The 21,536-nt window shown below is 52.5% G+C and overlaps 6 protein-coding genes across 6 annotated transcripts; 2 read left to right on the top strand and 4 right to left on the bottom strand.

Moving 5' to 3' along the window:
* Positions 1 to 833: 833 nt before the first annotated feature.
* BDP81DRAFT_393699 (uncharacterized protein) lies at positions 834 to 2,090 on the top strand (the record flags this gene model as incomplete). The annotated part of the gene is made up of 1 exon (XM_060587856.1): positions 834 to 2,090. The coding sequence occupies one exon, from the start codon at positions 834 to 836 to the stop codon at positions 2,088 to 2,090; it is 1,257 nt and encodes a 418-aa protein (XP_060445596.1).
* Positions 2,091 to 3,408: 1,318 nt separating this feature from the next.
* BDP81DRAFT_373191 (nicotinamide N-methyltransferase) lies at positions 3,409 to 4,735 on the bottom strand. Its single transcript, XM_060586675.1, has one exon. The coding sequence runs from the start codon at positions 4,503 to 4,505 to the stop codon at positions 3,690 to 3,692; it is 816 nt and encodes a 271-aa protein (XP_060445595.1). The 5' UTR covers positions 4,506 to 4,735; the 3' UTR covers positions 3,409 to 3,689.
* A 9,367-nt stretch (positions 4,736 to 14,102) lies between these two features.
* BDP81DRAFT_216952 (uncharacterized protein) lies at positions 14,103 to 14,658 on the bottom strand. The gene is made up of 2 exons (XM_060582730.1): positions 14,558 to 14,658; positions 14,103 to 14,439 (listed from the first exon to the last, which is right to left on the bottom strand). Exons 1-2 carry the CDS (start codon positions 14,573 to 14,575, stop codon positions 14,236 to 14,238), a joined length of 222 nt encoding a protein of 73 aa, XP_060445594.1. The 5' UTR covers positions 14,576 to 14,658; the 3' UTR covers positions 14,103 to 14,235.
* Positions 14,659 to 14,670: 12 nt separating this feature from the next.
* BDP81DRAFT_216926 (uncharacterized protein) lies at positions 14,671 to 17,689 on the top strand. The gene is made up of 3 exons (XM_060582728.1): positions 14,671 to 16,073; positions 16,127 to 17,073; positions 17,129 to 17,689. The coding sequence occupies exons 1-3, from the start codon at positions 14,926 to 14,928 to the stop codon at positions 17,527 to 17,529; spliced, it is 2,496 nt and encodes an 831-aa protein (XP_060445593.1). The 5' UTR covers positions 14,671 to 14,925; the 3' UTR covers positions 17,530 to 17,689.
* BDP81DRAFT_216937 (uncharacterized protein) lies at positions 17,690 to 18,289 on the bottom strand. The gene has a single exon (XM_060582729.1). The coding sequence runs from the start codon at positions 18,167 to 18,169 to the stop codon at positions 17,849 to 17,851; it is 321 nt and encodes a 106-aa protein (XP_060445592.1). The 5' UTR covers positions 18,170 to 18,289; the 3' UTR covers positions 17,690 to 17,848.
* Positions 18,290 to 19,287: 998 nt separating this feature from the next.
* Positions 19,288 to 20,185, bottom strand: BDP81DRAFT_426402 (uncharacterized protein). Its single transcript, XM_060590290.1, has 3 exons — positions 19,903 to 20,185; positions 19,764 to 19,836; positions 19,288 to 19,632 (listed from the first exon to the last, which is right to left on the bottom strand). Exons 1-3 carry the CDS (start codon positions 20,018 to 20,020, stop codon positions 19,536 to 19,538), a joined length of 288 nt encoding a protein of 95 aa, XP_060445591.1. The 5' UTR covers positions 20,021 to 20,185; the 3' UTR covers positions 19,288 to 19,535.
* Between the last annotated feature and the right edge of the window lie 1,351 nt (positions 20,186 to 21,536).

Here is a 21,536-nt window from a genome sequence, read left to right as displayed (position 1 = left end):
CGGGAGTACCTGGTTTGAGAGAGTCCCGAACCGCGGCCCAGGCGATAAGCCCGGGGTTAATTGCCGTAATCTAGGCAATGTTTTCGGAGCGGTCGTAGACAGGAGAGGGGGAATCGGCACGGTATGTGCCTTCCGGCGCCGAAATTGGGGTACTCACTGCTCCGGTCCCCAGCCACGCCGCGAGACCAGGGAAGTCTCCAATATTTTTCTTACCGTCAGGAGGCACGGACGTTGGCCTCTCGCGCAACAACATCACCGCAAACGATCAACCTTCAACCTACATTGAAATCCAGCGCCATCACAGATTTTCACATCGCGAGGCTCACACATGTGCACTATCTGCCGTCGCAGAATTCATCTTCACCTACCAGAACCATTCGGCATCATCCGAAAGCTCCTTCCCCACCTCTTTGGGCGCGCAGGCCAATTCGGCTGATCGGCTTCACCGTCGCGGCAGATTCTCGACGCCTGAAACTGTGATCAAACAAAGAGACGGCACGATTCGACGTTCGACCTGAGATCCTTACCCCACACACCCATCGTTTTTTTCGACTTCTCTTGTCGAGGGAGGAAACACCATCCTTGTCAAAAGATATCTGACGTTGCGACCTTGCTTGTCACATTTCTGGGAACGAATCCAAGACAGTGAAAAAAGCTTGTTTTCCGAGGATCTCTTGAAGGACGTTGTCGCAAACAGGCAAGGAGGAGGTCTTGTGTGTGTTTACGAGGGTCTTATCGTGGATCTTTCATCTCCATCTCATCCCAACTTGGCTCATCCTTGCTTCGGGGTGTAACTTCACTTCATTGGACGTCATTCACCTCTCCTCTGAACCATGGCCGGAGACGATGAACGCTCGGGTGAGCGGAGGGGCGAGGAGCGGAGGTACGGACGGACCCGCTCCCGGTCGAGGTCGAGATCGAGGTCGCCGAGGCGGCACCGGGAGGAAGTGAGGCGGAGATCGCCTGTCGGCGAGGGCGGTTCGCGTCGGGAGCGGAGGGCGAGATCACCTCGTGGAAACCGCGGCGGCCGCGACGACGACCCGGAGGATCGGGATTCGAGACATAAGCATCGACGGCATCATCACCATCATCGTCGGCACCGGGATAGTCCCCGTGATACTGCCGGCGGCACTGCTTCGAAAGAGAAGAAGGCGGCGACGGCGGCGGCGGTCTCGTTGCCGTACGAGGCGCGGCAGCTGGGCAAGTCGGAGATGGAGGTGTTTCGGCCGCTGTTGGCGTATTACCTCGATTTGCAGAAGCAAAAGGACATTCGCGAGATGGACGAGAGGGAGGTGAGGGGTCGGTGGAAGAGTTTTGTGGGGAAGTGGAATCGCGGGGAGCTGTCGCAGGGGTGGTATGATCCCGAGATGTTTGTGTCTGCCAAGGAAAGGGCTCTCGAGGTTGGGATTGAGGGGGTTGCTTCGCGGGGGGATGGGGGTACGGGGCTGGAGGTGGTGGGGAGGAGTGAGGAGAGAGAGTATGGCGGGGAGAGGACTGATGATGAGGAAGAAGAGGATCGTCGCAATGGTGAGGATGATGGCGATGACGACGATGATGATCTTGGACCGAGGTTACCGCCCACGCGCGGCACCGGCCAGCGTTCCGGCCCCGGGATCCCCAACATGGCAGACCTCTCCCTCCAACGCGAGACCCTCGCCGAAGACGCAGTGCGCGACCGCTCGGCGGCGGCCACGGACCTCCGACAGGCGCGCAAGGAGGACAGGAAGCTGCAGCGGGAGAGGCTGGACGACGTAGCCCCGCGCGCGGAGGCGGGGACGCGGGAGCGGCAGCTTGAGAAGAGGGCGGCCGTTAACGAGAAGATGAAGGAGTTTCGCGAGAAAGGGCTGGGTGGAGATGGAGGGCCGGCGGAGGTGGGCGAGCAGGAGCTCATGGGTGGCGGGGATAGCTTTGCCGAGTTGAAGGCTATGAAGGCGAGGGAGGAGAGGAAGAAGACGGAGCGGGAGGTGAGGAGGGAGGAGATTGCGCGGGCGAGGGCTGTTGAGCGGGAGGAGAGGGTTAGGGAGTATCGGGAGAGGGAGGAGGGGGTTATGAAGGGGTTGAGGGAGTTGGCGAAGCAGAGGTTTGGGTGAGAGGGGGAGGATGTGAGTGAGTAAAGGGGAATGAGATTGGCTAAGAGGATAGGGACAGGAAGGTACCACTGCCCTAGATCCCAGTCTTGAAAGATTGTTGGTATGTAAACCGCTGGTAGATGGCTGAATGAATGCTATCATTCTTTGTTTCTTGGACTTGACTGGCATTTTGCTAAAGGGGGGCTTCACGTGAGTTGAGAGAAAGTGAGGCAGGAACTTATCACACCCTGGTTTATAGTCCTGAGCTGGCAGATTGCTGGTATATAAAGCCGTTGATACCTTAGTTAGCAGGACGAACGCACCAATTCTTTGTTTTGAGGACTTATCGGGGAGATGTCTGGGCTGTCTGTGAAAGTTGGCTTCACATGAGTATAAGACTTCACTAGAAAGATGGTGGGTGAACAAGTTGAACTAGATCGAGAGGGATCATATTGGTTTAAGAAATATAATCTCGTTCGCTGGCTTGTCACGTTCGTCTCACTCGTTTGAACGATGTGTTACAAATGCGTACGGGTTGCTGGATAGTGAACGGGAGTTGCTTTATTTTTTGAATATGAGTCTCCTGAATGAACGTGCTTTTTCTATTGATGTGAATACGGGGTACCTTGATATGAAAAATGACTTCCTTGACGTGATTATGATTGTCTTGGACTCGACCAACTTGGACAAATGTGCGTCGCCTTGAATTGATACAAGATTTAAAAGGAAGATGGGCAGGCTTACCTCTAGCAAGAGAGCGGCACCTGTCAGCTCTCGAAGCCATGTCAATGCCTATGGAATTGAGATAGCTCATATCAGGGGCAATTAAAGGTCAACGATTCACATAACATGATCTCAAAGGTTGAGATGCCCATCTCAGAGACGCTGACGTGGGAGAAACCCCCCTCTCCTTGATCCAAGCCTGGGATGGCATCGATACCAACCCCCAGACAACAAATTCCCCCAATAACTCAATCAGCCATGGTTGTAAATATCCCCTTCCAGCTGAAGTCTACAAGGGATAGGAAGCCGGGCACCTTCCAATTGCTGAGATGCTTTCTCGGGGGCAAAGACTTGCAGTCTCACCCCGTACCTTCCCACCTCTTCCCTCCTGCCCTCCTTCATCCGAAGAACCTGGAAGACTACCCACCACCTTACTACTCAAGGCGCCTATTCACCTCCTCCTATCACCAGCACCCCCGGTCGGTTTGGCCGAGTGGTTTCGACTCTGACGCAGAGTCGCATTAAAACAAATACTCCAATGAGGCCAGTGCTGGTCCGAGGGGCGCGCTGTTCAATTCTGGGCAGGGGCGTGAATTCTCGAGTAAGTTATCACCAGCCCCTCCTTTCCTTTCCTTTTTATTTTTTTATTTTTTTTTAAATAAAAAATAATATTTCTATGCCTTCTCCATGATTTCACACTCAGTAGGGGATATATTTGATGTCCTTTTCATTCGCACCCCCGTTCTTTTTGTTTGTCCCAGTCCAGATATGCCCACCCAGTTCTTTCCTTATGCTCATTTCTCATAGAACCCAACTTGCCCACGACTCAGATATCACCATGCCGCAAGGCATCATCAACCAGTACTTTCCCTTTCATATCCGCTATCACCAACGCCCTCATGCCTTGCCCTCTTCCAGCAACTCCTTCGGCCACCGCACCTCATACCCGCTCACCGTCTTCTGGATCTCCAAATCACCCGGGTCCCCATCAAACAGCGGCTTCTCCATCTTCTTCTCAAACACCTGCTCGACAAGAAATCCCCTCTCCCTCACGACGTCGAAGAACGCCAGATCCTTGTGCCTCAACCACGGCCGGTACGACGTGAAAAACACATACGCCACGCTCCCCTCCTTCCTCGCCAGTGCCTCCCAGATCGTGTCGGCGAGCTTCCCGTGCTCAGAGTGCCGGAACAGAAGATCCGCCAACACCAGCACGTCAAACTTCTTCTCTTCTCCCTTCTCGGCTGAAGAAGAAGAAGAAGCAATCTCCGCCAGCAAAGGCTTCACATCCGCGCCCCAGACATACCCCTTGGGCACCACAACCCCCTCCAAATCCCCCGTCTCATCCACATTCTTCTGCATCGTCATGACGATATCCACATCCGGAAAATCTGAAACAACGACGCGCTCTGCGCCGAGAATCCCCGCCGTCAAACTCGGCAAGCCCGCTCCCGCGCCGAGCTCCAGCACCGTCTTGCCCTTTACGCGTGAGGGTTCCGCTTCAAAGTAGTCCGAGACGACGCGGCTTCCGTTCCAGAGGTGGTGCGCTTCTGTGGGCGAGTAGCCGACGAGGTGGAGGGTGAGGACGCGGCCCGAGGCGAGGGTGTGGGTTTGGAAGGTTGGGGGCGGGGTGGGCGGGTAGTAGTCCTCCGGGTCGGCGAAGAGGTCGCCTGTGCCTGTGTCGCCGTCGGCGACGTCGCTGGATGGGCTCATTGTGAGGTTTGTGTGTGTTGACTGCGAAGTGTGTTGTTGGTGGTGTGGGTGGTGGTGTGGGTGGTGGTGTTTTACAAGGAGGGACTGGAGGGGTTGGATTTTTGATACCCTGAATGAGGGGCAGATCCGAGTGAGACCCTGAGAAGAGTTGGCTGCGTTGTCTCGTTGTGAGAGCTAGGGAATTATGCGATGAGCTTCTCTGTAGGAGACCGCTTTCTTACTGAGTATATCTGTCTGGAACGTTAGTCGGGATTGTGCGTCAGCGAAGGTGAGATCAACTTACTTGGATGAATGCGGGGTGTAGAGGGGTGAGTCGCAAATGAGTCGCAATTTTCGACGTCTTTTTTTTTCTTGCGACGAAGTGGATGTGGGTACAGTGTGAGATCATCTTCAAATCCCCACCAAGTGGAAGCAATGTTGGTGGTCTTGAACACAGTGTGAAGCAGGCACTGGCACCTCATTTCCCAAGTCTACTTCCATCACTTCGAGTCAGTAGATTAACCAATTTGCAGAGTTGAGGGACACTCGGTAGAGCTTTCAGAGGGTATATATATATCCCACTGACAATCAAATGATGTCGGTTTATTGATCCCATGAGGAGGTATTCGAATCTTTTCAAACGTGCTTGAGACTCTTGTGAGCCATCGCCTGTCAACGACAACGACTTATCTCAGTTTGGTCTCTGTCCCCATCCTCATATGATACGAGCCTTCTAGGGAATTGATAAAGAGATGCCTAAACAATGCCTCACTCTCCTTTTTTTCAATTGGAAAATGAACAGCGTTGAAGAGAAGAAAAAAAGGCTCTTTATGTGATTCTTCTTTGAGTAATAGCACTCATGGTGTCGACCTACTCGCCCACCTAGCACGTACCTAGCACGTCACTGATCTCCCAAGCATACCCTATATAAGGACACGCAACAGAGGCATCCGGAATATCTCAAGCAAGGGCCGCATACCGGCTACTGATGCTGGACGCTGGGACTTGAGGCACAGAAGCTGAGGTGCCTGGGCGTTCACATCCACTCAACTCACCCGACTTCTAATAGAAAGAGACCTGAATCAAGGAACGCCCCTTCCAATGCCCATTACCCAGCGATCCTCACGTATTCGTCACAAATCGTGCAGATGAGCGTCATGACAGGCTAATGAGCATGTTCCTAATAAAGTGGGAAATGGGCTATGAGCTCTCCCATGAAGCAGCTCTGCTCTGCTCGCTCTCTTAGGACTAAACACTACCTCGGGCACGTATTTATAACTACTAGTTTAACAGCAGTCCAGCTATTTTTAAGAGAATACCGGCTAAGTCTAAATCAATTGAAGGATCCTATCGGTATGAAATAGCTTCAAATAGAAAGGCTCCATACGAATAACCTCCTTTTAGTAAAAGATAAAATAGCCTAAGACCATCCTAGTTCGCTTCCTGCAGAACTTACTCCTACTACTTAGCGACCCGCACATATTCGTTAGAGATCGTATGAAAGAACGTGATAGAATACCGAGTATATGCCTCCAAGCTTTGTAATGTGGGGTGCCCTTGTCGCTCTCTTAGTATGGAAAGGAACCATGACAGCCGGACATAGTCGATACTAACACCTGTGATGCGGTTTCTTTACCGCCTCCAGCTCCACCAGCAATGTCTTGAAGGAAACCTTTGTGCCATGGCACCCGGCCGCGTTTATGTATACACGATCAGGTGCAAACGCGTGCCCTCGATAAGGTAACGCAAGTAATTGATTTGCCTCTGAATGATGGCCATTGATTTAGGCATGATGCGTCGCAAATACCAATATGCGTATTTTTTTCACATATAAGTTTGAATTTCATTCCATATACTCGAATTGAATGAGGCAGCTACTATAGCATCGACGTTAACACAAGTTTCAGCTCGACTCAGCCATCCTTGACCTCTAAACCTTTCAAGACCGACAACTAAGGTGCTGGTAGCGAGCTGAGGACTGAGACTGCCAGCTAGTTATGAAGGCGGGAGGCTGTGAAAGATGACTTCATGGGCTAGAGATAGAAAACGTACATTGACATGTACTTGAAAGACAGCCAAGCTCTCGGTCAAATCGCAGATGTCGCTTTTCGAGAGCCCGAGATAGCGAATGCGAACACTTGATGGAGAAGTCTATGCCCTGTAAACTCCCATCCGAGTGTTGGTACTGAGTTAAGTTATGTTACTTCTGTAGTCTATCGCCATGCTGCTATCGAAAAGCTATCTAACAAAGTTGCGAAGCTGTTCCTCAGAAAAGGAAGGCTACCAACCGCAAGTGAGCCGGAGCTGGTGCTGACTAGGATATGTTGACTATTCGCTGAGTTTCAACGATACCCACTGCGTCTGGGTATTGTACTCTATGATGCCGAAATTTCTCCTTAGCGACGATGATAAGCTGCAAGGCTGTCTACCTACCGATGTAGATGAATACTTATACGACATAGCTGGTGTTGATTAGATACTTAATAGACACCCGTTGTTGGTTACGGTAGTCACCTACGTACCATCGAAGCCTTGGACGCCGGTAGTCCTATGACAGAGGACATCTTGACATTTGCGGCCTGGGTACCCGAATAGGTCCTCTTTCTTGAGGCGATACGTGGGGGGAGGCCGATATACCACCAGCCCAAAAGGCCACGGGCAAATGGAGACGCCAGGTCATTTTGCCACTGGACTTACGAGGAGTAGCCATATAAGCTCAGTGTCTTTCAGTAGCTTCTTGAATGAAACCAGCTCCCAGTCTCGCTTGTATCAACGTAGAACCTGGCGAGATTGGCGACAGCCACGTTGGTTGGGGCAGTGCAGAAGACACGACCGAGGCTGTAACGGTCTCCTAGTAGGGGAGAGTTTGATGACGATAGGCTACTGATACGGCGGTTTCCCTTCTAGACCTATGTGTATTAGTTCTGAATAGTTCAATGAGGCTGAGGCAAAATACCCAAGGCCTAGGTTTTCAATACTGGGCACGATCCTAGATGACTCTGTGGTATAAAGCTGAGGAACGGTCTCAGGTATTTCTGGCTTTCTCTTCACAACTGCTGAGAAAACGCCTGAGAGGTTCTTGAGCCATGGTACGCAATGCCGGTCTGGGGGAGACTATTCGAAGCGAGGCTCATCGGTACCTTTGGTTTTATACCCACTCTTGAAACTAGCGAGTGGTGCCTGGCAAGCTATCACCGTTCGTCTTCACGGGGCAAAATCACAGGTGGAATGCTCACTACGGCGCTTACATTTCGACAAGCAGTATCGGATCTAGCAAGTTGGTAAGGTAGCACGCGGTTGTCAGAAAAAGTGGCACATATACAAGCAGTTTTCAGCTTAAATACCGCAAAATATATAGTTATTAAAATAAATAATTTAAACCTAGAAATTTTCTTAATATTAATTATATATTTAATATAACTAGTTAGTTATTTTAGATATTTATTTTAGTAATATTTAAGTAGTAGTAGAGTTTGGGAAGGATTTGTGAACTTGGTGGATAAAGTAGATAGCTACCTGAGTGTGCCATTTATTCTGACAACCGCGTGGGTGGTACATGCGTCCATCACCTTCAGGAATGATGAAGACTTCAGAAGCTACACCCAATACCCGCTATAATCGTTGGGATAGGCATCTTTATGGAGCCGGCATGAATTTAGGCTATGCCGTGAGCGTTGATAACGAGCCATACATCAGTGAACAACCACTGCAGAGTAATCTCAGCAGCCTTGGCGTTGGAGAAAGCCAGGTCATGACGGAACGCCCGCCGATTATCGGGATCTCGACAGTCATGATGGAGGGGTCCATCCAGCGCGCAAAGCTTCGCTGATGGACCGGTTGGGAGGGTTGCGCCTCCCGGCACTCGCGGGCATGTCGGGTGGGTTTAAACATTTCGGGAGTCCAAGCGAACGGGTCAGCCAAGACGAACCACGGTCTCAGGGAGCCCCGAGCTTGAACCTTTGATCACTGCGCTCTGTCATTCTGGACAGCTCAATGTTTGTAAGTGTTGCGAGAGATGATGGGGGTGTTGAATCTTTTCTTTCTGAGCGAGCCTATTCAGACGTCGGTCTTTGTTCCGCGTCCGAGTCTTTGGTCCGCTGTTCCGCGCGTCGAGAGCATATCGATTTGGTTAGCCGTGTAGCTTCCCGGATCAGAACGGGAAGACCTTGAGATAGGCTGTAGGTGGCAGGGGAGTGCTTATGCAAGACTCTAGCAGAGTTCTTGATGGAAAACGTTGATCCGCCGGCAAGTTGGATAGCAGCTTCAGGCGCGATAGAGTTCCAAGGCCCAAGGTCCATCGTCCAAGGGGGAGCTCCCGGCCGGAGTGGACACGAATTCGGAATGGAGGGGATGCAAGAGGAAGATGGAGCTTAGCTGGTTTTGACACATTGGCGCCGAGGTTCTCCTCCCCCGCCGGACGTTGAGGACCCTTTGGTTGGGGTCGTGGATGCCGGGGGATTGCAGAGCGACGTGGGGTGGACGAGGAGAAGCAAGGCAGGGGATGTCGAGGAGGAGAGTTTCGAGTACGGATAAGGGGTTACTATAGGTACGTTATACAGAGTAAATTATGGCAATGCATCCTTATGAAGCACAAAGGTTGAAGACAAAGTCTCTGTCCACCGAGATGGAGGCCGGTGAGGTTGCCCTGGTCGAAGCTGCTGTCGTGTAAACGGGGGAGCGAGGGGAAACATTGAAATGGGGAAGGACAATCCGGCGATTGTGGGGCGGTTGACAAGAACATGGAGGCAGGAGCATGGAGCATGGGAGCACAGACCTTGTCACCAGTGGGCCCATTGCCTTACCCCACACTTTGCACCTTCCAGGGCAGGTTGATGGGGGACGCAGGCAGAGCAGGTGCGTTCGTTGCACTTGCCCGCTGCAACTTCCTCCATTCATGGATTACTAAGGACGGAAAGTAAAGACTCAAGGAACACTGAAGTTCTGAACTGGGCCTACTCCGTACCTACCTTATTTACCTAAGAATGCTGAGGTACCTTGGCTTGAGGGAAGGTGCCTGAGGTGACTTCTACCTGCCTCCTCCTCCTCCGCACTGGATGCTTTCCCCCAATGGAGCTTGGTTCCCTTCCCGAGCTCTCACCCATTCCCACCTCCCACACCACCCTCCTCTCCCCTCTCCCGCAATGGCCTACATATTTCACCACACGCACAACAACAAAACTGGAACCCTCCGTCGACCTCCCTCTACCTAATGCAAGCTGCAGCCATCGGGAAATTTCTCAACTGCAAGGTAGCTTGGAGATGGGATGTCACGTTCATGGAAGGGTCTCCGATACGAATGGGTCCCCGAAAATTCGATGCAATTTCCCGCCAGCCAGAAGGCCCCCTTCGAAATCGAGAGGAAGAGACCCGGACGAAGAAGAGAGAGGGGGGAGGGGCAGCCTGGTCAAGTGAGCCACCGGCGTATCGGCCGGATGCTTGCCGGGCCTCCCTCAGAAAAGAGAAACAATAATTCACGAGAACGACAAGAAGCAGGAGGAAACTGACGGATATACCCTTCCACTTCCTAAGGTCCAGAATGGGCTGACAGGGTTCAGCATGATGGATCGACTGAGCACACACTAAGGTACGGGTACACACACAGCCAGGCATGCCATACGTACGGAGTATGTCTTGTCTTGTCGTTCTTGGGGTAATTATCAGAGGCAATGTACCTTTTCCCTGTCCTGTTCTTGTCTCCTCCTTCTGGCCTTTGATGCTCTTGCGTTGCAGTTGCACCGAGACACCCGACTGCGACTCTTGTGTCCGCTTCTCTCGTCGCTACCTGGTCTCAACGGGCAGATGAACCTACGTGTTACGGTGTTAGGCCACCAAGTCGCACACCATGTAACAGTCCTGTGGCTGATTTGTTATTATATGAACCTATTTTGCCTCTACATTTATGGGAGGTTCTTCGGGAGATTTTGCGTTTTCCTAGCCCCCCCTCTCCTCCGACAAGCTCCCGCCCTCTCCAGCGCACGTCTCGGACTCCGCATTTGGAGATATGGAGCTGGGTACCGAGTAGCTTTCGCTGGGAGGTGAGGTATCCGTAGATGCTCAAGACTCAAGCCCCAAGGTCTCTCGTGCAGGGATGGTGGCCGTCGTTCTGGAGTCCCAGCTTCAGATTCAGATTCTTTCAAACTCATGACACACAGCAACCGGGGGTGGGGGGTTGAGGGTTGAGCTAGGTCACAGGAACGCACCAGCCCAGAAGCAGCAAACCGAGCTTTGCCTCGTCTCGCCTCGCCCGATTCTACAACGGCAGGAATGTGAAGGTGATCAGGGCCGAGAGCGCGGGGGGGTTTCGAAATGAACAAGATCGATCATCTCTTCTCGATACCCTGGCACGCCGCACGCCTGACTTCCGCAAGTACTCCGTACACTACGAAATACTTGGTCTTGGGTAGGTAGACGGTGTCGTGTGGTTTCTCCAAAAAGAGGACGAGTGAGTGGTTCATTGGCAATGTGGCCGTCTCATCTAGGGCTCCCTGTCACGATTGGCCGCTATTGCGTAGCTGCCATTGGCGCGTCTTGAGACCAGCAGTCTCCCCGGTGTGTATTCCGACGCCCAATGGAGAAGTATCCATGCTCCCCTTCCAGCGTCAGTGCAGCAAAATGCAGCTTGCACGGACACGTCGACGCAGACCAAGGCACAGCTGATTTGTGTGCTAATTAGATAAGTAGGTAGGTATTCAGATGCAGAGGTATACGGATGGGGGAGTGCAGAGAAGACAAGAGCTAATCAGTTGGTGAAGGGTCTGGAATGAAGAGAGGCAGGCAGCCTTAGCAGCCCAACAGCAACGATGTCGGGCAAATTAAGGTAGAAGCTTGTTGAGATGAGACGAGATGCCGACATTTGTTTTTGCTTTGGGCTGCGTCTTGGGATCTCGCCAATGGATCCGCAGTGCAGATGCAGATATAACATACACACGACAGCAGATCACGGAAGTGCCTTGAGTTAATAGTTACTGGCTCAGTGGGATGGTGGACTTCCATTGAATCATCGGCGTCCAATGGCCCTTGCCGACGAGGGATGATTTCATGGCTGAGCTCCCATTGGTACTGGCTGTGAAGCTCCCCGCCCTGCTTCCCCCACCACATGCAACCATCTTTTAGGGTGGTTCAACAGGGCAGTCCTTGGTTGAAGCTTGGCCAGCCGCTACTTGACCAGGTCATCCGAGGAAGGTCTCTTGTTGGTGGGATCCTCCGCAAAAGGATACTTCACACATGTCAACCCCAAAGTCCCCTTTTTCCATTCGTGTCTACGGAATACCTTAGCTACGAATGCTCAAGGCCACCCAGAGTGAGGTGACTTGACTCTCAGAGTCTCAATGCTGCTGCTCCAAATCATCCCGTCGCCCAAGAATCCTGCGACTCTTTTCAATTCTCGACCTACCCATGCCATCGTGCTTCAGACGCTTTGCTTGACTTAAGGTACTGCACCTTGGCTGACCTTGGTCCTTTCTTCTCTCCTTCTTCTCATCTAATTGCTACCGATGCAAGGCCTCTTTGCCGGCTACGGGATTCATAGGTACTTAGGGATATCCGAACGGAGGTAAGGCAAGGTACCTTTGGAGATTGGAGAGATTGGAAAGGGCAGCGGGGTTGGCTGAGGTAAGCTACTGATACCTTCCCTGTCATTGGCCAGGGAGGGGGGAGATGCTTGCCGGTACGTAGATACTTGGGTACGTAATACCCAGGAAGGAACGGAGTAAGGTAGATAAGGGTAGGTACCTACCTACGTACCTCAAGGTAGGGAAGACCGGGAAAGAGTGACACTACGAGTGCGGCAGCGGCAGCGGCAGTAGCAGCAAGCAGAAGCAGGAGCAAGGCAGGCACCTTGGTGCTTCGCAGCTTCTCCAATGCGGAGAGAGAGGAGACAACCCCAGACCCCAGATTCTTGACTGGATTTCCCCCATTCAACGGAAGCCAATTCTTTCTCTCCTCATCACTCTCTCCACCTTTTCCCACCCATTACCACCACCATCACCACAACCACCTCACCTCACCTCACACTCACGGGGTCACCTCACATCCATCACACCTCTCACAATACACTTCACTTCCATCACTCGCCAGGCCATATACCTACGCATCTCACTCACACTCGCACACGCATACAGACAGACACACGCGCACACACTCACAGACTCACACTTTGGACACGCGGGCGCACTACACTTCCCTGCTTCGACGCATTACCACCGCGGCTTTCTGCCTCCTCATCGCATCACGTTTCTCAATCCCTCCTCCGCTTTCTTTACACCTACCTACCTACCTTACCCGCCTCCTCCTCCTCCCGCTCAGGGCCGCCGCCATCAAGCTACCTCACCAGCTCCATCTCCAAGTCGTCCCCCCCATTGGCACGCCGGTCCTGTACACACGACATATCAAGCATTAATGTTACATGCAAAAGCGTCCCTTCTCCGTCAATCTTCCGCGGCACTCCGTTAGATCAGACCTTTGTCGCTACCAAGCTAAACAACCGGCACACCAGCTCTTCCACCGGCTCTCACGCGACATCTTTCGACCTCCAAAATTTCCCCTCCCGATACACGTAGTATCTCCATCTATACATGAGACTTGCTGCCTCGAGTACCGGTACCACAAAGCCTTTGTAGTAACGCCGATCATATCCTCTTACCTATCCAAGCACCTAGCATTATCTGCTTGTCGTACGGCGCCGCAGACAACCGGCATCTCCGTGTTTCCCCTCTTCACCATCCCAAGCTACCTTAGCCTACCGAGACAGCTCCAGCCTCTCTTTTCCACCCTTTTCCGCCCACGTCAACGTCGGTCTGCTCTGGTCTTTCTCATCGGCTACTGAGAAAGGTACGCCGCGGCTCTCAGCGTTTGCCTTTCCATTGTCTCGCTGCTGCCCTTTGCTCCGCCTGTTCGACTTCTACCGGGCCTCGCTAAGCCTCTGGTTCGCCCTAGTCCTCGCGTCTCTCCTCATCCTCCTCTTTTTCTCTGCTCCTCTCCTCTCCCGAGAGTCTCCTCATCTCCATCAATTCCCCGCCTTTTGCTCTCCCACCCCCTCCCTGCCATTCACTTTGAACTTCGCTGCCATTTTATCCAAGGTTGTTCTTGTTTGAGCCGAGTAACTACACCTTGGTTGTTCGCGCTCAATTCTCGCATGCATGCTTGTTTGTGTCCTCGCCCCAACGCACAAACATCCATACACATTGCCGCAACCTCCCACCACACATACATCTCCTTCATACTCGACCTCGCTCTGCCTGTATCCCTCGTGTCACTTGTGGTGCCGTGACACCAGTACTTCTCTTCTTCCCCAAATCTTCTCCTCCTCGCGCCCGATTCTCCTCGCAGCTTGCCCACCCTACTACCACCGCGGCCGGGACATCCCACTCCGAATCCTAACTCCTCACTTCGTTCGCGCGTCTCTCGCATGCTTTGCGGTACCAGTTGATTCGAGTTGCAAACGCCGGCCGCCACCGCCCGTGGACGCTTACGCCTACCAAGAGGCATCTGAGACTCACTCACGCTAGGCTTGCATGGGAAAAGACGAAAACGGGGGTTAAGCAGAGGACCGTTACCAAAACAATTCTCTGTTGTTCTTCGCGAGGACCTGAAAGCTGTCCCTACAACATATCATCTTCATATCGATACACACCGCACCCCGCAAAGTATCCCTTTCAAGCCCAACTCTGCTTGCTCCGCCTACCTTACCTCCTCCATTTCCCCCACTTTCTCGTGCTGTGTGACCTCGGTGGTCCTCGAGCTATCTATCCTATTACCTAGCCGAGCACACAGTACCCTTCTTTTCCCCTTTGCCTGCCGCTTCTTTGGGCAGCGTTTGCACGAAATGATGCCACTCCAGTCCATAGAGGGGCAGCCTCCTCACGGAGGCTCTGGCGTAGCTGGGGAAAATGGTGAGGCCCGGCAGCAAAAGCCCAAGACGTTGCCGTGCAAGTATTGCAGCAAGCGCTTCAGGTAAGTCGGCTCCCCCTCCTTGGTGCAAGGCCCCCAACTCTCCTCTCGATGATTGCCCTACCTTCCTTACCTTGGCTTTCTCGCTGTACCTTTCGCTACCTTAGCTTACATTGCTTTTGCATTCTAGGCGTGTGGAGCATGTCCAAAGACACGAAAGGACGCACACCAAAGAGAAGCCCTTTGCCTGCGGCTGGGCTCGCTGTGGGAAAACGTTCGGACGACGGTGAGTTCTATCAACCTTGCCCCCTGGCCATTCGTCATTTTACCATCCTGCGACCTGCCTGAGTACACTTACCTCACCACATCGACACCATATGCTGTCACCTTCCACACACACCACTCCACCCAGTTTTACTTTGCTTTGCTTTATCCCTAAGACCTTCCCCCGTCCCATAGCCCCGACTTTCGACTCCACCTCTTCCCTGTTCTTGATGCTCATCTACAACACGGCCGATTCCCCCTCCCAAGTCTGACGAAGGAATATGCTTATATGGACATCAGTGATCTCCTTGTCCGTCATGAGAAGCTCGTTCACCTCAACGAGGGCAGCAAGGAGAATAATCGCCCAAGAAAGACTTCATCCAGCACACATAATCCACCATCTTCCTCCGACAGCCATGTCGAGCACGAAATGTTGGGCGTCCAGCGCCCACCTCAGCCGCAGTATCACCAGGAGTCAATAACGGCCGTGGCATCCACCATGGCCCCAGATCCTCGCATGCCGGGCCCGGCCCGTGCCGCTGCTTGCAACCTCGATCTACTTTCTGATGCGGCCCTGGCCAGCGAAGTGAACCCCATGCAGCAACCTATGATGGCTGAGATGGGCCGTCCGCCTTCCGATCATACGAGGATCAAGTCCTATGATGAGTCGATGGGGTATCCAGAACGGCCACGGGAGGACCAGAATATGCTGGCGCCGGGATACGTTCCACAGCCCCAAGCAGCACCTTACGATGACTATCACATCTTTCTCGACGACTTTGCGCCTTCTTCGCACTACCTGCCGCCCCCGTTCGAGTCTGACCAGCAGATGGGAGGACTTTGGCCCCGTGGCGACATGCATCACCGTGGCCCGTCCAAGCCATCATCGCAGTTTCCGTCGCGGTTTCCTTCGGTTCAGCCGGATGGTCGGGAGGGTATGGAAGGTGGTCCAAGGAGCCACGAAGAGTCAATGAGAGCACCCCTCCGTATCTCCGCCGTCGACCACACGGTCATCAAGAATCGACTGGAGGAATTCTCTTCGGTCATTCCAAACGACTTTGTCTTCCCCTCTCGGCATACGCTCACTCGCTTCCTTGAGGGGTACATTAGCGGTTTCCACGAGTATCTCCCGTTCCTGCATATTCCCACATTAACGCCCGCTGAGATGGCACCCGAGCTTCTCCTGGCTATCTTGGCTGTGGGTGCACAATACCGATTCGAGAGCCACCGGGGTCACGCTCTGTGGTATGCTGCAAAGGCCGTTGCACTCGAGCAGATTAGAAGACGGCATAGCCATGAAGTTCATGCTCTTCTCCCGACTCCCGCTGCTTACAGCCCACACTCGACACGGCCATCTCCTAGCTCTGGCTTTAGGCATACCTTTGCCTCGGCACAGCAGGATCGCCCAATGACACAAGACACTCATCGCGAGCCTTTGTAAGTGTATCTTCCATCATGATCTGCTTCCCTGCCCTAACGGCTTCCCACAGCTCGCCAAACACACCGCAAGCTCGGCTAGAGACCACACAGGCTGTCCTACTGCTCTTCGCAGTCGGGCTTTGGGGAGCGAAAGCAATCTTGCATGAGGCTCTTTCTCTTCAGAGCCACCTTGCTATGCTCGTCCGCGAAGAGGGGTTGATAGCCGAGTCCAGCCCGGCTGTTGCACCCGACTGGGAGACCTGGATTCGACTCGAGGGAGCCACGCGCACAAAGTTGATAGCTTATTGCTTCTTCAACCTGTGCAGTATTGCGTACAACATGCCACCTCTTATCCTCACTTCGGAGCTTGGCCTATTCTTGCCCTACCCCTCCAGGCTGTGGAGAGCTGAATCGGCATGGCAGTGGCAGGAAGACAGACAAAACTACACTTCTGTCGAAATCACCGTCCACGACGCCTTCTCCAGAGTTCTGACGACTTCGCCGCAAGGATTGCCTCCACACATGTCGTCCCTCGGAAACTACGTCCTTATCCACGCATTGCTGCAGCACATTTACCTGCTAAAGCAAACTTCATTTGCACTCAGTTCGCCGTTTGGGCCGCAGAGGGGATTGAAGCCGGAGGATGTGGAAGAGGTCACTGCAGCACTACGGATATGGCAAGTTAGCTTCGAACACCGACACCAATTGCGAGCGGCCGACGCGGGGCATGTGGGCAACAGCGACTCGTTCCCGGGTGGCCCGGTAGCGTTCAACTCTACTGCCCTCCTGCGCCTGGCATACATCCGTCTATACACCGAGATCCCGCCCAACCGATCCCTCGAGACCAGGGATCACATGCTGGTGGCTTCGTCGTTGAGCAATATGCCCCTCCTCGTCCGTACGTTGAGGTTGCATCGAGCCGTGTTCCAAGCCATTCATGCTTTGTCAATGTTGGTCAAGGCCGGCGTGAACTACGTTGCCAGGACTAAGAGCCTGGAATGGAGCATCCAGCATTCCTGTAAGTATCTGTTTGCCAACGCCTCTTGTGCTAGCTAACCCCCTCTCTCTGTCAGTATGCAACTTCGAATGCGCCATCCTCTTATCCAAATGGCTCCTTACCCTCGCATCGATCGGACCGAATGACCCCCCTGCGACCCCCGAAGAAAAGAATCTCCTACAATCGGTGAGGAGAATGCTTGACGAGACGGAATTCGCTGTGCCCATAGACCCATCCCTCGGCGGGCCTACCGCCGGTCAACCTGCCAACAGCGAGGTTTCTGCGAACGACAGCACAAGGTTGAGGCAGCTAGCTGCAGCAGTCATCAGGCTCTGGGCGGAGACGTTCAAGGGCTCGCACATTTTCGACATGGTTAGGGTGATGGGATCGAGCCTAGATGGGTATGCTGATTTGGTCGAGAAGCCCCGCGACAGAACACCCCTGGGACGCATTGCTCATGACCCAAATCTCGGATGAAGTGCGCAGAGCCTAGACAGCGGAATGCTAGGTTAAGGTCATGGGGTTGCATGACTTGTACGGTTTTCAATGGGCTAGCAGCATCATTGGGGATTGATGTCGGTCGGCCGTTCAACGCCAAGACATGACTTCTCCCGATGCAGTTGTCTGCAGGGCACTGAGTACCTTTTCGCGCGTGCTTCCGAAGGCCGTAACAAGACGGTGTAGCCGCTAATCGAGGTCTTTTCGGGATGAGGAGAAGCTCCCAACGGCCAAATGCGTTGAATTTAACTGCAGAGGTGGACGAATTGAGCAGTAGCAGCGTGTCGTTAGTCTGCCTTCACATGTTGGAGAGGGGAGAGCGTGCGCGACCCCTGGTCGGAATTTCGGGGCGTCGAACCGGCGGCGGAGCACCAACAGACAGGGACCGGCCAGACGACGCAGGAGAGTGAGAGAGGGAAAATGGGACAAAAAACTTGGCTTGGCGTTCCAATGTTACGTGCCTTGATGCAAGTAAGGAAGGTGGCGGAGAAATAGTTCGACTGCGTGCGTTCCTTTTCACTTTGCCTTTTCCAGCTCTTGCGTGTACATTGTTTGGTGGGCTAGTCCGGCTCGTCGGATGGGTGGCGCGGCTCGGCCGGTTTGATTTAGCTATTTCCATCTTGCTTGTCTTTTTTTTTAGTCTGGTTTGATCTTGAGGGTTATGGAATACGGGCGAGAGAGATGTGTTGATCGGGATTGTGAGGCGTTGATAGGCTGTGGATGAATAATGAAATGTTCGTATCTGACGTTGCCTTTGGTGCTTGTTTCCCTTGTGATGGTGTCTGATGATCTGATAGCCACCAAAACATCTGAGAACATTCTGGGACTTGGAATCGACCGCCTTTCTCTCGTACGGGCATGCTCCAATATACGTTAGCAATTGTCATTACGGTCTCTGAGGATTTTTTTCTCTCTCTCTTTTTCTCAGAGCGAATCCGTGACCGGGCGAGAGGACAGGACCCATGTTGGGTGATATATACAACAATTTACAAGAATAGACTGCTCGTGGCGAGGCTTTCCTCTAACATTCTGAATCCAGCGGTCGAGTGTTGATGGTGGACTTAAAAAGGTGTTTAATATGCTTTCTTCTTGAGAGTAAGCACACAGGTACGGGATTGTAGTTTGACGATATGATGGGCGTTTGGCGGCCGTACCGGATGGAGATTTGAGTCATGGGGTTTTGTGTTTTTAGCTATGGCTAAGGCTAATTAAATTACGTTCTTACCAAGACGCTTTAGCATTTGATGTGTATTTAAGGTTGTATTTCACACGATGAACAGGGCAGTTGCTAAACCAACCTTTCTGAATCAAAAAGGCTTCAACGGATATGAATCCGTAAACTTGCCAAACTGAAGATGCTTTTCCACGGAACCGCTAGTAGTGGTGTTCAAGGACGCTAAGCACGAATGAACACCTACAGGTTATGAGATGACAATTAGATTAGAGTTGTAGACTTTTGTTTTGATTAGAGTAGAATGTCAGATATCGACAACGGGCTGTGTGTCTTACGCTTCCCCAGGGGGGGACCATTCGTGTGCTTGATGAACTCTATAAATGTCTTTCGCAATGAGCAAGTCGAATGAGCCGCAAGATCAATGTAGTAAGCTTTACAACGAGCTTGATCTTTTGTCCCAAGATAGCTAGGAACCTACCGAGGGCGGGACTTTAGACATCGAGACACCGATAACTGTAAAACGAAGCGAGCGACAGTGGGGACTCAAAGAGTCTATTTTCTATATAAAGGAGGAAATAGGTACTAAAGAAGATAAAAATAAAGCTGATTCGACCGTTGGAAATTTCCCGCCTGCTTCTATCCGGGAAACCAAACAAGCATCAAACCCCCTAAGCCGAAATCACATGGTAGCCCCTATTTCCTCGCGTTGCTGGACACCGTCACAGAGACTCCCGAAGAAAGCAGCATTCATTGTTTTCATGAGTTGCTCTGTTATGACGTTCCCGAACTTTCCAAGATTGAGACGATTTCTCTAGCACTTGACGGAGCTGAGGTTGTCGTTGAAGTTGGAGGGGACGGTGTTCTGGAGGCCTCTGGTGGTCCAGGAGGCACCGCCGCAGCTGCCGTCACTAGTGGTTTTGAAGAAGAATATGTCAGAGATGTTCTTGATGGTACTGCTTGTTGTGGAGACGGAAGGCATTGTTGTCCTCCGTTCTTTGAAGAAGGCGGGGGAGGAATGGTATAGATTGTAGGGACTCACGTGGAGAAGGTGCAGGTGGCGCTGCCGGTGTCAACGGAGCTGACGACGTCGTTCATGCTTCCGGGGAAGTTGGCTAAGATTTGTCAGTTTCCAAGGTGGGAGAGACATGGGTTGAGAATTCAAGTGTGGGAGGACGTACTGCAGGTGGTGACGTCCATGGTGACGCAGTTGCCGAGGGTCTGGTCCTTGCAGATGCGGATGGTGGCGGCGTTGGTGAGGCCGAGGAGGGCGATGGCCATGACGGTGAAGGACTTCATTTTGAGGTTGGGGTGGTTTGGGGGACTGGTGAGTCGGGAAAAGATTGGGAAGATTGTTTTTGGTGGTGGAGATTGCTGTGATGAGTGTTGAGATGCTGATGCTGATGGAAGGGAAGTTGAGGAGGAGGTGGGAGAGATGGGAGGGTTTTATAGGTGAGTTGGTGGTGTTCTTCCTTTCTTGATGACAGGATGCGAATACATTGCTGGACTGGGCTCTCGACCAAAGTACCCAACTTCGTTGTCTCCGTGTCGTCCTATTCTTTCACTTCTGATGTCAAGAGATGAATACATCGTAGTACTAGGGTCTCGAACTGGGGTACCCAACTCCGTTGTTTCTGTGTCGTCCTCCTTCCATCCCTCCGAACTTCATGACTTGAAGACGTCGTGGCAGTAGGGTCTCGACCAAAGTTCCCAACTTCGTGTGTCTGATCATCAACAATCTCCATCTCGCTTCGCCACCTTGATTGTTCCTAGGCTGAATATCCATCTCCTCGTAAACTTAAACACCAAAGGCCCTTTTCGATGCCCTCTTGGCGGCCGCTCCAGGCTCATCGGAAGGAGGCCTTGGCTAGGGCATTCCTATACAACCAATGATGATGCCGATAGTCCTGAAGCTCGCCTCCTAGCTGATCCTATTGCAACATCGGGATGATCGGAAGGTACTCGAGGGAACCTTGACCAGGGAACTCCTATACAGCCAATAATCATGTCGGGTGCCTTGGATGTTGCCTTCCGGGTGATCCTATTGCAACATCGGAAAGGACTCAAGGGAGCCGCGGCCGGGGCAGTCCTATACCGATACCTAGAGCCTTGGATATTGAAATGATCCTTTGGAGACATCGAAAGGGACTTAGGGAAGCCTTGGCGGAGACACTCCTATACCACCAATGATGAAGCCCGAAGATCTGAAGTCTCGCCTCCTAGACGAATCTCTTGCCAAGTTGGGAGAGACTATCGTCAGGCCGGTCTCCAGCCCCGAGCCAGAAGTCAGCGTGGGTCAGTCAGCCGCATTCGAGGGCCAAACTGACACTGTTGAGACATGAGATACTATCGTGAGATGTACGGGACTTTGGTAGAAGGATCCATTGATCCAATCACTTCATCTTGCTGAAGGCATCGGCACCGTTGAGATCAATACCCGTTTTGGAAAAAAACTCTACCGACCATGCTCGATTCGACAGGTTAGGAAGTTGGGAATACGGAACTCGGCTGCTCTTCTACGGGGCGGCGTGAGATCTCTCTCCAATGGCTCCCAATGCCTACTGCGGCTCTTCACAAGTTCTTTTCTCTTTATCCGTACTTCTTTTTAAGATTAAGCTCAACTAGAATCCTCTGCTGTCTAATGATGCGCGGAGACTTTATGGGACTTTGGGAGGCTAGGGATATTTAAACGGCATGGCCCGGCGGTTGTGGCGGCCGCTCCCTGTGAGCTCCACAAAGCCGCATTTGGCGGGGCGCAAGTCGGACTTTTCTCTGTGGTTTTTTTTGGGACTTTGGGATCGGATCGACAATCAAC

The sequence above is a fragment of the Colletotrichum phormii genome, assembly GCF_030913505.1.
Source record: "Colletotrichum phormii strain CBS 102054 chromosome Unknown BDP81scaffold_9, whole genome shotgun sequence".
NCBI lineage: Eukaryota > Fungi > Ascomycota > Sordariomycetes > Glomerellales > Glomerellaceae > Colletotrichum > Colletotrichum phormii.
This window is presented reverse-complemented; position numbering and strand designations above follow the sequence as displayed.